The sequence below is a fragment of the Callorhinchus milii genome, unplaced genomic scaffold (assembly GCF_018977255.1).
Source record: "Callorhinchus milii isolate IMCB2004 unplaced genomic scaffold, IMCB_Cmil_1.0 Scaffold19, whole genome shotgun sequence".
NCBI classification, from domain to species: Eukaryota; Metazoa; Chordata; class Chondrichthyes; order Chimaeriformes; family Callorhinchidae; genus Callorhinchus; species Callorhinchus milii.
Window position 1 is genome coordinate 1,445,772 of NW_024704760.1, and position 12,785 is coordinate 1,458,556.

At 45.3% G+C, this 12,785-nt stretch overlaps 1 protein-coding gene across 1 annotated transcript; it reads left to right on the plus strand.

The window, feature by feature from the left end:
• Positions 1-2,171: 2,171 nt before the first annotated feature.
• LOC103182439 (leucine-rich repeat neuronal protein 1) lies at positions 2,172-12,542 on the plus strand. The gene is made up of 2 exons (XM_007899460.2): positions 2,172-2,263; positions 9,357-12,542. Exon 2 carries the CDS (start codon positions 9,724-9,726, stop codon positions 11,872-11,874), a length of 2,151 nt encoding a protein of 716 aa, XP_007897651.1. The 5' UTR covers positions 2,172-2,263; positions 9,357-9,723; the 3' UTR covers positions 11,875-12,542.
• The last annotated feature ends 243 nt before the right edge of the window (positions 12,543-12,785 follow it).

Here is a 12,785-nt window from a genome sequence, read left to right on the forward strand (position 1 = left end):
CCCCACACACACACACAATCTTACAGTATTGTGGAGTCCCGCAGCAGAGTGGTTCGTGCGCTCGTCTCGCAAGCGAGAGGACCCATTTTCGATTCCCAGGCGGGGTGAAACCTTAGGCAGACCTACGTGAAGTAGTAATGGAACGGTAACCACATGGTGACAATATAAATAGGAAGTGACCGTATCAAATCATGTCAAATATCCTTTATTTATTCGAGTTTCATTGCACTTTATGAAAAGGAACCCTGTGGGTAGCACTTTGACATATAGCGCTGTGCAGAACTAAATGAAAGTTAGTGTCTCTGCCGCAGACCCCATATAACACAGACACATTGTCTCTTCAATGTGCTGATTGACCCATTATTAAACCATCGGCTCATGCATTATATTAATGGCAGCTGCAATATCTGTTTGGATAAACACACTCGAAATGCAATAAGATTAATAGCTGTTGCTGAACGGGAGGGTGGGGGGAGGCAAGTCTTTGTGGCTCACACATTTATATATTGCCTGCGTCTTGTCTCCTCCACCAGTTCTAACATTGCAGTTTTTCATTGCAGTCTTTTACAGCTACTGGCTTGAAATTCCACCCAGACTCAGCTGGTAAATCCACTTTGCCTTCGAACTTTCATAATGTGTTACCGTCTTTTTGTGGGACGCTGCTGTGCACAATTGGCTTCCACGTTTCACCCACAAAATACACAGTCGGTCCGTTTATTAATATATTCTGTGAAGCGCTTTGAGATGTCTCGATGGAGTGATAAATGCAAGGATTATGATTATAATTATCTTAAATCCAGACTGAATTTAGAAGCACCCCAGAAAACCTGCTTCCCAAATTAAGACTGGATTTAAGAATTGTTCACAGTTCTGTGACTTCTGATAACTGGATTTAAGATAATTGGAGTTGAGGTGCAGATCAGCCATGATCTTATAGAATGGCGGAACAGGCTCGAGGGGCTGAATGGCCTCCTCCTGTTCATATGTTCTGAAACGTTGAAGACAAAATGGTGTCAGAGGCTAAGATCAGGAGGAGCTTTATGTGTCAGAGAGTGAGAACTGCTTGGAAAGTGTAAGTGTGGAGACAAAGGAAAAACGATGTGTTGTTATTCTAATGGGGGAAAAACAGGCAAAGGAGAATACAAGGGTAAGAATTAACATGCAAGATGTTGCAGCAGTTTAAAAAGCCTGTTTGAAAAATGGCCGGACAAGCCAGAAGGAGAACATTACTGTCTCAGTTTATGGATATAAATAAAAGTAAAATACCTTCACTGTCATTTGAGCTAATTATGAATGTGCCACAGTGAGCGTATAGCTAACTGTCCTTAATTTGCCTATCTCGGGAAAACATAGGTATTGAGCTGTTTACATGATGGATTGGTGAATGGCCATTTGTTACTGAGATGTTTCACTGAATAGGCTTTTCACTCACTGAAGGCAGTGAATCCGCAGAGCCAAAAGGACCAAGAGAATGAATAAGCAGCTTGTGAATATGGCACAGCTTTGACACATGGTCTATTTGGACTTGCCTTTGGGGAGACTACCATCAGTAATGAGACTGGATCCACTTGTTGGGAGATAAATTAAGAGTTGGGAACATGGACTGAATGATTGAATTCTACTGCTGGCAAATGGAAAGCGCGTGTTCACCCAATAATAATAATAATCCTTGCATTTGATATAGCACCTTATCACATCTTCAAGACGTCTCGAAGCGCCTCAGAGAATATACTGTAAAGTGAATTAACTGTATATTTTGTGGGCGAAATGCGGCAGCCAATTGCGCACAGCAGTGACCTCACAAACAGTCGTGGATTGAGTGACCAAACTTTTTTTTAAATATAATTTTTCGAAGGGAGATTTAGGTTCAGAAAAGCGATCTGCCACTCGACTAACAAGTGGGTTCCTACTTACTGCTTGGTAAGCAGGGGCGTGTGGAGTAAGGAAACTTCACACTTTAAGCCAACACAATCTCGCAAGTTAAGGTGGAATTTCTGGTCTTGCAGTCTGTGTAATTTGCAGACACCGGCCCTTTCAACCCATAGCATTGCTTTACAAGATAGTTAACGTCAAATATTGAACCGATTCTATGAATCGCTGTCTGGTGAATTAATGCCTGGTGTCATTTGTTATTTTGAGTTATGTGTTTAATGATCTCATTTTCTGTTGTGCCAGGGAGACAGAAGGCAGCGAACCTTCTAGGATGCGAGTTTGATTAATTCGCCATTAAAAGAAGATTTAGGGAAAGGAGTTAGGTAGCTGGGTAAGAAAAACAAAGCTAATTACTTCTCCATTCGCGCCATATGTGAAGTGCGTGCGATGGGAGAGCAGGTATCCCGTCAGGACCAGCTGGCAATGTTAGTCAAAACAATCTGCTCGCCTGATCATAGTGGCTTTAGTGAATAGAACGAAGCCATCATTCTCTGAGAATCCATCTGCCACGAAGGAAAACAATAAGCCTTCATCATCCTCTCCTCTGACATCCTCATTTGAGAAAACATTTCTGCTTCATGACAATAACGGAAGAAAGCACAACCCCTAAACCCGTGGAGTCCTGTCGCTCAGTGGTTAGAGAGCTCGCCTCGCAGACGAGAGGACCCGGGTTCAATTCCCGGCCGGAGCGAAACATTAGACAAGTTTCCTTATTCCATGCGCCTCTGTTTATCTAGCAGTAAGTAGGAACCCGGTTGTTAGTTGATTGGCGGATCACTTTCTGGGGCATTGAGATTTCCAGGCATCCCACCCACACATGGAAGACCCTGAGATAGATTATTGGAATGGAATGCGCTCTCTCTCTCTCTCTCTCTCTCTCTCTCCCTGGAGGGACACATCATGCTTGCCTTATCCTAGAAAGTAATAGGCGCAGGTTGGCAAGAGCCAAGGCTTGGGGGGAGCCCAGAGTGTGGTTTGGGGAAACCGCTGGAGTCTAACCAGCTAAAACCGCATAGCTTGCCAACAATAGCGCTGTCTGGCAAGCTAGGCTGTTAGAGGGAGAGTGAGAGAGCCATATACACACACACACACACACAGAGTAACAGCCCACTGAAAGAAGATAGTTAGCTCAAAATATCCTGTATCTCTGTGTAGTATTCAGGATTAGCTGTAAGTCAGACAGATAGTCAGTCCCACCAGAGGGGACTTTACTCCCCAGGGCCTCAAACCTGCGTTTCCACCAACCGCAGAGATAAAATGTGACATTTTTTAGAGAAGAGGGTTGCTATTTTTATGTTCGTAACAAGAGATTCCGTGTAAGGATTATGGCCAAGGAACATCAGAAATATGGCTGTTGTCATTAGCGCAGAGAATGGAAATCAATAAGGGCCTACATTTTCTGATTGCATGTCAGAAAGCCTTTGAGCACCAGAAGCTGCTCAGCACATGAAAAGCCTGGGATCTGATTTACACTCACCAGCCCCCGTCACGTCAGCCTTCTATGGGTTTGCAAAGGCAATCTATCGCCATCACCAGGGCTCACCCTGACCCTGAGTGCAGAGCTGTCAATGCCCTGGTTAAAAATAACCAATATATCCTAACTCAGTCATTCTCTGTATTGTTACTGAGGCCCTATTTACTCTCCTTAAAAACAAAAAACAGCCCCAACTCTGAAATGCAATTACCTTATCACAAGTCCCTCAAAATGCAATATGAGCTCCACAAACCTTGCCCTCGCTCCCTGCAACTCTCTCGCTAAATTCTGCTCAGCTTTCAAAGCCAGTCTGACAAATACCTCTGACAGCTCCCTCCTATCTTCCGGCCTCCCGTCCCTGGGAATGTGTCGGGGGGAAATGCACTAGAGCTCTTATTTTTATTTGGTTTCATCGTTTGGAATGAGATGTTAAACCCGGGGTCCAGTCTGCCTGTTCAGATGGATGGTAAAGATCCTGCGGCGCTGTTCGAAGAGAGAATTGAGTTTCTCTCTCTCCCAGTGTCCTGGCCAACAATCCCTACAAATAGAGTTAGTCATTCCCTCTACGGGTGTCTGTGGGACACTGCTGTGCGCAATTGGCAGCCGCGTTTGCCTTCAAAAATACAATCAATCCGCTTTACAATACAAGCTGTGGGGTACTTTGAGACGTCCTTCCAATGTGATAAGGCGCTATATTAAATGCAAGGATTATTATTATTATCTCATTGCTGGCATTCACTGCTCTGTGTTCCGACTCTCTCGAAATCGCTGATCCTTCACCTCGTTAAACCCACGCACGGTAAAATACTCCTGAGCTCAGAGTGTTTGAATCGCTCACACATTCTTCCTGTGTGGCTTTGAACCAAGTCATTTAGAATGAACGCCTCCAGCGTTTTAACATGTACAAAAAAAAGCACCCGAGTGAGATAGCAACAAAGATCAGTCAGTTCAAGATGGTTCTCGTTATAGAATTCAGGATTCAAAAATATGACAGGGAGCACTGCGAAGGGAGAAGATTTAAGGAGGCGACAGTTGAACAGACGACTTTTTTTAAATTTAAGTCCCGGAGAGAGAAAGCGAGCGCAAGTTGGATTTGGGTTGCGTCTGCCCATTCGATTTCATTCTTCCAGAACAAACATCCATCCAGTATAGCGTCAAGCTGCTCAATAATCCTCCTTGTATTTGATGTAGCGCCTTATCACGTCATTGAGACGTCTCGAAGCACTTGACAGAACACACCACAGTGATTTGACTTATTTTATTTTGAATTTGACTGTATCATATTCTACGGAATATAACATCTTAAATAAGTCCCGATGTCCCGGCCTCAGCCACGCTTTCTAGTAATCGGTTTCCAGCCGTCGATCACCGGCCTATGTGACAGTGTAATGAAAGGACCGGGCCTGCTCTACACCGCTCAGTCCAGGTCTGAGTGTCCTCTGCACCCACATCCCCAACAGAGAGTGAGAGAGGAGAGAGACGACACGTTCGAGAGCGCGTGGGTTGAATTGGAGCCCGTGTGACTGCAGTGAAAGAGCGGCAACTCTTAACCCACTGAATCATTGCGCTCCCGTCAGGCTAAGTGGTCAGTCACCGTTCCCTTCTTGTCTGGTTTGGGTGTGAACTTCACGTCCCAGGAGGTAAAGGCCGGCGGTTCCAACAAATTGCGTGACCCGGCTTTCCAAAATTACAGCCATCTCGTCTGACCTTCTGCTGCGTATTTAACACACGCTGTGGCAAAGGCCTCACCGCCACTGATTAAAAAAAAGCCAGCGGTGACCTCGATGACCGCTGTCGACTTTCCGAGGAATGCTTTCAGCTTGTCACCAGGCCGTAAATAATTAACGTTGGATTGGCTTTTATCTCCGCGGCACATTTTATTCTGAATAAAACTTATCTGTTTGATCACAAAGCTGCACGGAGGCCCGAGAGAGAGCCCCCTTTCCCCCCTCCATCGTCTACAGTCACATTCTCCATACACCACGCACAACTGCCGAAGCACAGCAGCCCGGGGCCTCAAAGAGAAACGGTTTGTTGTTAAACTGGTGGGAGTCCTCTAAGTGTAATGGTTAGAGCGCTCGCCTCGCAAGCGAGAGGACCTGGGTTCGATTCCCAGGCTGTGTGAAACCTCAGCCAAGTAACACTGTTTACCTAACAGTAAGTAGGAACCCGGTTGTTAGTCGATTGGCGGATCGCTTTCCAGCTGTAATAATCCCTTAAAAAAAATGATGATTGAGTCACTCAATCCACGACTGATGGCGGGACGCCGCTGTGCGCAAATTGGCCTCAGCGTTTCGCCCAAAAAATACACATCAATCCACTTTAGAAACGTCCCAAAAATGTGATAAGGCGCTGTATCAAATGCAAGGATTATTATTGTTCTAACAGGGTTTTGAAAGCGGGAGAAAGAGAAGGCGCAAATCAAAACGATTTTGAAAAGCAATGGCTTTGGGCTGGATGGCTAAATGTGCTCTCCTGTGCTGTGGTTTCAATGAATTATTGGTGCTTTATTCAGCCGTTTCCTCGTGCTCCTCCAAAGAGAGTTATTACTCAACTTGCTTTTGTGTTGGTCTTAACTCAAGCAACAGGTCACATACCTTGGTAATAGCTTTGAGACTGTTTTTTGTGGGGGGGGGGGGACATGAACAGCACTATATAATGACAAGGTGCTAGAGGCGTTGATGGATAAGGAGAGATGATCGAATCCTGTCAGGAACTCCCAGGGAAATGTTATCCCCGGATTCAGCTGGCCAGAGTTAGATATTTTCTCTTTAGATTACTCTCTTCGGCTTCTGTAGAAAATTTAATCATAACCATCAGGAATAATAATACGTGATATCCCTACCTAATATTCCCCTCGTCACCCAGATTTCGCTCACAAAATACACACACTCCACTTTACAGTATATCCTGTGAAGCACTTTGAGACGTCTCGAAAACCTGATAAGGTGCTGTATCAAATCCAAGGATTATTATTATTAATCCCCAATTCAAATCCATTTGAAACTCATCTCATCGTTGTTTACGGCACAGATTGCCTGCCGCCTTTACCCTACAACCACAACATTCACTTCCATTTCCATTCGATTCTTTTCAGTGGAACGCTGTGAGATGTTCAATGTCACGTGGAAGGCTCTATACGGACGCTAAGTTATTATTATTTTATTAATATCATTGCGTTTCAGAAAGTTTCATCTTCTGTGAAATGCCACCTGTGGTTTATAATCTCTCTCAGCACATTGAATAAGCAAAGCAGAGTCCAAGTTGCCATTGCTGTGCATGAACTCGACGACATGATAAGGCACTGTATCAAATGCAAGGATTATTATTATTTTTATAGATGGATTGAAAGGTAGAGAGACAGAGAAACAGAGAGAGACGGACGGCTGAGATAGGACTTTCACGCGGAGCCAAAACAGTGAGCACCAGCTCGTCACGTAAGCTTGGGGAGGGGATTCCATTTATTCCGAAAGAGCTGAGGTTACCCTATTCTCCGCTCCTGAGGTCAAACGCACGGAGATTTAAAAAGAGAAAGGCATTTGCATAAAGCAATCAGGTCGTCGAATCCCTCAAGGAGAGGCTGTCCCGGAGCATTGCTCCCACTAATGGAAATATCAGGAAATAACAGCTTTGTAATAAGGAGGCGCTTCACAGGGCAGCTGTGATTCCAAGCAGCCAGGCACGGCAGGAGGCAATTTACTGGGGCAATTAAGCCGGGCTCCTTCGGAATCAGAACACGTTGCCTTGAGAGAGGCGTTGAATAAGAACAGATTCCATTTACCGCATCTCATCCCTTTTCAACTCAACTCTCACGTGGCGAAGGCAGCCAGTTCTGGGTTTGCGCGCTGAGGTCTGATCTCAAGGCATTTCCCCCCAACACTGGACTGTCAGCCACGACGATGAGCTCAAGTCCTGACCGGGGGCTTGAGTTTGCCCAGAACTCTCTGCCAAACTTCCTTTGCCTTATTCCTGCTCTCCCTGCCTTCAGAAGCTTCTTGAAACGTTTCTCTTTGACCCTTGCCACTGGGTCGACGCTCTTGAAAATTTCCTTCATCTCCTCGCTGCTCATTGCTCCCCACAGTCTTTCCTCCCTTCTCAGTGTCTCTCCCCCTCCCCTCACCCTCTCTCTGTGAAGTACACGTCGAGATATTTACCCGGTGTAAAAGTGCAAATTGTTGTTGTCACGTGGGTCGAAGAGCCAACAACAACAACAACAAGATTCCATTTATAAAGCCAGTACAAGATGAGCCGATTGGCCTTCTTCTGGTGCTGTAAATATCAAGGGAAGATAGGGGATGACACACTTCTCACCGTATCCAGAAACTAGTATTTTTTCAATACAATTTAAAGCAGGAAATAGAGATAAAATTACCCAATTACCTCAATTTTTTATTCCTATTCTAACCTACGCAGAATGAACACTGATGTTGCAAGGGCCTCAATGACTGAATGTTAATGGTTGTATTCAGACAGATCTATGAATCCAGGCAGATGTGTGAGAATGTTAAAGCAAGTTCTCTCATCCTACTGACAAACTTCCTGTAATTAATGGACCGCTCTGATGATCATAAACCCAGCAAGGCCCATCTTACATTTTATTGCCTAATTATGTTCCTCCGTGCTGTTGATTAAAGTGCTCTATTGGGGCGATCGCACGATCCTGTGACAACTCCACAATCTGAGCAGACTGTTGTCAGGGACAAATCCTGCATTAGCCATGTCCTGAGAGGCAATTAGAAGAACGAAGAAAGCAAAATGCACTTATTCAATCAAGGCAAACTAGAACTTGTATTTGCATAGTGTGCCTGATCCTGTCAGACTCTCAAATCACTGTATTGGGAATTGTTGTCGAGTGTAGTGACTGTTTTTGCAAGCAAACAAATGGCACATTACACAACAACAAATTACATTTGCATAGCGCCTTTCACGTCAGGAGGACGTCCCGATATCCAACCTACAGTCATGAAGTGATTGACCAATTTAGGAACCCAAGGACAGTTGGGGGGTGACAATTGGAAAAACTCTCTTCTCCTTTCAAAATGAGTCATGGATCTTAAACATTCTCCTGAAGATCAAGCAGATATGAGCTGGGTTTGAGGTCTGATCGGAAGGATGTGGTTGTTATGGTCAGGAAGGCACTGACTGAAAGCAGATTTGACAGTAGCTTTCAAAAGGGAATTGGATAGGTATTTAAAAAGGAAAAATGTGCAGGGCGATGGGGTAAGAGATAGGGAGTGTGGGACTAGTCGGTAGCTCTTTCAAAGAGCGGTCACAGGCACGATGGGGCGAATGGCCTCCTTCGGTGCTGTAAGTTTCTATCCCCCCCACCCCAACACTGCACCGCGCTGTCAGCCTGGACTATGACCTCAAGACCTGACAGGGAGCTTGAAACTATAGCCCTCTGACTCTGTACCCAATTTCAATCGGGACCCTCAAAGAGAGAGAGAGAGAGAAAAAGCTTTCATCCAACTGCATTTAATTGGATGCTAAGGACAAGTGTGTAAAGACAGCGACCACAGAGCCCTCTGCGTGATTTTTTTTAATAACAACAGTAATAATAATCCTTGCATTTGATATCACGTCATCGAGTCATCTCAGAGCGCTTTTATAGAATATACTGTAAGTGAATTGACTGTATATTTTACGGATAACATAATGCAGCTCCCGTTGGCACGACTTAATTGGGAATTTTTTTCACCGCGTGTGTGTTGCACAGAGCCTGAAACATGGATATTTTGTGTATCGATTTGCAGAAACCGCAGCAACATTCCCTCGGTGAGGCGAACGCAGTATTGATCACATCACTAACTGTGCTGATTAATCAATAGTTTCAACTCACCCACATATAAATATAAACGGCTTTTGAATAAAAACAACTTTTTGCAAAAAAAAAGAGAAAAAAAAAAAGAAAAATGGCAGTTCACTAATGCAGAACATTATTCTGTTTCAGGACCAAACCCCAGAAGGCAGAGTATCAATCAATCAATCAATCAATCAATCACTTAAATGCAATCCCCTGCTCTCTTTGGAAGTCGAATTATGTGAAAGACACTCTCAGGAGGAAATCTGGCACTAATGGAACAGCATGGGCCTCTGCCTGTGAAGTGTGGTTGATATCTCGGAGCTGGTGCAAAAAAAAACCTTGCCTGTTTTTTTTAATCTTCTTGGGTACAACAAACAGAAAATGCCCTCTTGACATTTAAGAGCTCAGCAAGTTCCAGGCTGTTGATTCAATGACAGCTCATCCCAACGATCGCTAACTGCTCTGCGAAGGAATCTCAATTCTTCAGTCGGTTGCAAATCAGAGAGAAAAAAAAATGCTTCTAAAGGAATATTTGCTTATTAGCTTGGCGGCTGTTTCCTTAACTCAGGCGATACCGTGGAAAGTCAGATGCCCGCATTTGTGTGTGTGTGAGATAAGGCCTTGGTTTACTCCAAGGTCGATGTACAGGGAGGCTCCTACAGTAGACTGCAATGACTTTATGATGTCTCAAATCCCAGACAACCTGCCCGAAGGAACACAAACTTTATTACTGCAGAGGAACAGAGTGGATAAAGTCACGTCGAGAGAGCTAAGTTACCTGGTGAACCTGACTGAGCTAGACCTGTCCCAGAATGCTTTCTCCAGGATCGAAGACTTCACCTTGAAAAACACATCACAGCTCTTGGTGCTCCACTTAGAAGAGAACCAGCTGACTGAGCTATCGGAAGATTGTTTTTCCGGCCTCACCAACCTTCAGGAACTCTACTTAAACCACAACCAGCTGAGCACCATTTCTGCCGGAGCCTTCAGGGGGCTGCAGAACCTCCTTCGACTCCATCTTAACTCCAATCGATTGAGAAACCTTGACAGGCTTTGGTTTGAAGCCGTACCCAGGTTGGAGATCCTGATGGTAGGAGAGAATACAGTGGACGTGATCCAGGACATGAACTTCAGGACTCTGACCAACCTGCGAAGCTTGGTATTGACTGGAATGGGCCTGAGGGAAATCTCAGACTATGCCCTTGAGGGCCTGGAGAACTTAGACAGCATTTCGTTTTACGATAACAAGTTGGTCACGGTGCCTAGGATGGCACTACAGAAAGTCCCCGGTCTCAAGTTTTTGGATCTGAACAAAAATCCCATTCAAAGGATCCAACAGAACGATTTCACTGACATGCTTCAGCTCAAGGAGTTGGGTATCAACAACATGGAGGAACTGATCTCCATCGATAAGTTCGCTTTAGACAATCTCCCAGAACTGACCAAACTGGAGGTGACCAACAACCCCAAGCTTTCGTACATTCACCCCAATGCATTCCGCCTCATTCCTCAAATGGAAACCCTCATGTTGAACAACAATGCGCTGAGTGCCTTATACAAACAGACCATCGAGTCTCTGTCCAAACTCCAGGAGATCAGCATCCACAGCAACCCCATCCGATGCGACTGTGTCATCCGTTGGGTGAACACCAACGAGAACCACATCCGCTTCATCGAGCCGCTGTCCACCTTCTGTGTGGAGCCACCGGAGTTCAAAAGACGGAATCTGAGAGATGTCCCTTTCAGGGAAATGGCCGACCGCTGCCTCCCTCTCATCTCCTCCGGCACGTTTCCCTCGCACCTCGATGTGGGAGTCTCAGAATCAGTCTCTCTTCACTGCCGGGCTTTTGCTGAACCCGATCCGGAGATTTACTGGGTGACTCCATCCGGTAACAAGCTTCTGGCTTACACCGGCACCAGCAAATACAGAGTGCGGCCTGAAGGAACTCTGAGGATCTTAAACGTGACGCTGGGTGAAGCCGGACTCTATACCTGTGTGGCTCACAACCTGGTTGGGGCTGACACCAAAAGTGTTGCCATCAGAGTGAATGGATTCTTTCCAAACGGTAATGAAAACATTGAGTTCTACGCGCAGGAGGTGGGAACGCACCACATCCAGGTCTCATGGACAACCACCTCGAACATCATATCGTCAAATATCACTTGGTCCACCCTGGCAAACAACAACAACAACAATAGTTTGCAATCCGCCTTCTCAGCTCGGCTCCTAGCTGGCATTCACAGATATAACCTGACTCATCTACAGCCCCTAACTGATTACTCCATCTGTCTCCGTGTGTCGAGTGCGAGTCTCCACGCTGAGATATCCTGCATCAATATCAGGACCAAAGCCACCACCTTTCCCACTGTGGCCAGCGAGGCAAGAACACAATTTGTCACGGGCTTGGCTTCCTGCGTGCTGTTGGTGGCAATAAGTATCTTAGCCCTTCACAGTTTCAGGTCCACAAGAAAGACACTCAACACAGAGCATGGCCCTTTGACAATATGCATGCAGAATAAGGATTCATCTCTCTCCCTCCACATTATCTATCCTCCATTCGTCAAGCACTGGGAGCCGGAGAGTAACCCGGACAAAACGATAGCACTGGAAATTCAATCCACCGTTCTGGGCTCTCCTGACGCCAAACACGACGAAGCCAATTGAGGCAACGGTGAAAGAGCTCGGGACAGCAAGAGCCAGCGAGGCGATGGGACCACATTATCATTGTGGGGACTTCAGCCTAAAACCGGTCAAAGGAACATCCAAGCGGTGTGACCACTGAGACAACAGGAAACTGAAACAAGAATTATGGTCCCTAGATTCTTTTTAGACTAAGAAGACCAAGTGTTTTGTAGGACGCTCCCTTCTCTGTCCCAGCTGATGTTAATGTCTTGTTTCTGTGCCGGGTTTCTGGGCTCCATTTAACAGGAAGCGTATATTAAAAAAANCACACAGATCCAAGGGTTCAGAAGTGTGCTCGGTTTCTTATGTAAACGCGTTTGTGGCCGTATTGATGGGAAATGTGCTGTTTCGAAGACTTGGAATTCGACTCGGAGCCTTTACAACAATTTTATACAGGGAAGTATGTGCATATTTTTATAAGTTCAGACTGTAAACATCAGATAAAAGGTTCTGGCCTCCTGTGTTTGATCTATCGCTAAGAAGGAGATTCACAATGTCGTTCCTATTTAAGCCCCTTTAAGTATTTGAGAGAAACTGTAGCAGCTTTCAGACTATGGCATCGTTTTTTCTACCATTGCTACGTTTAACTAATTTTCTGTAGATTTCCTGTATCGCTGATTACTGATTAAAATGCTGGAGGTGGAAAAGCACCCGAGCGGGGACATTTCTTTTGATTATTGCAGTATTTTCCAAATAAACCACCACAACGGGGAAAAAAAATCTGTATACCAAACCAATGGCGATTTTTGGTGATCTGTCTCCCTCTGTGCTGCGCAGGACAACACAGGTAAAGGAGGAAACGGAATTACGAGGGGGTCAACTATAGCCCAGTGGTTAGAGCGCTCGATTCCCGGTTGGGCAGGGCAAAACATTGGGCAAGTTTCCTTACTCCA

What these genes read in the sequence shown, in the direction of transcription:
- LOC103182439 (XM_007899460.2), top strand. Translation starts at nt 9,724, where the DNA reads ATGCTTCTAAAGGAATATTTGCTTATTAGCTTGGCGGCTGTTTCCTTA.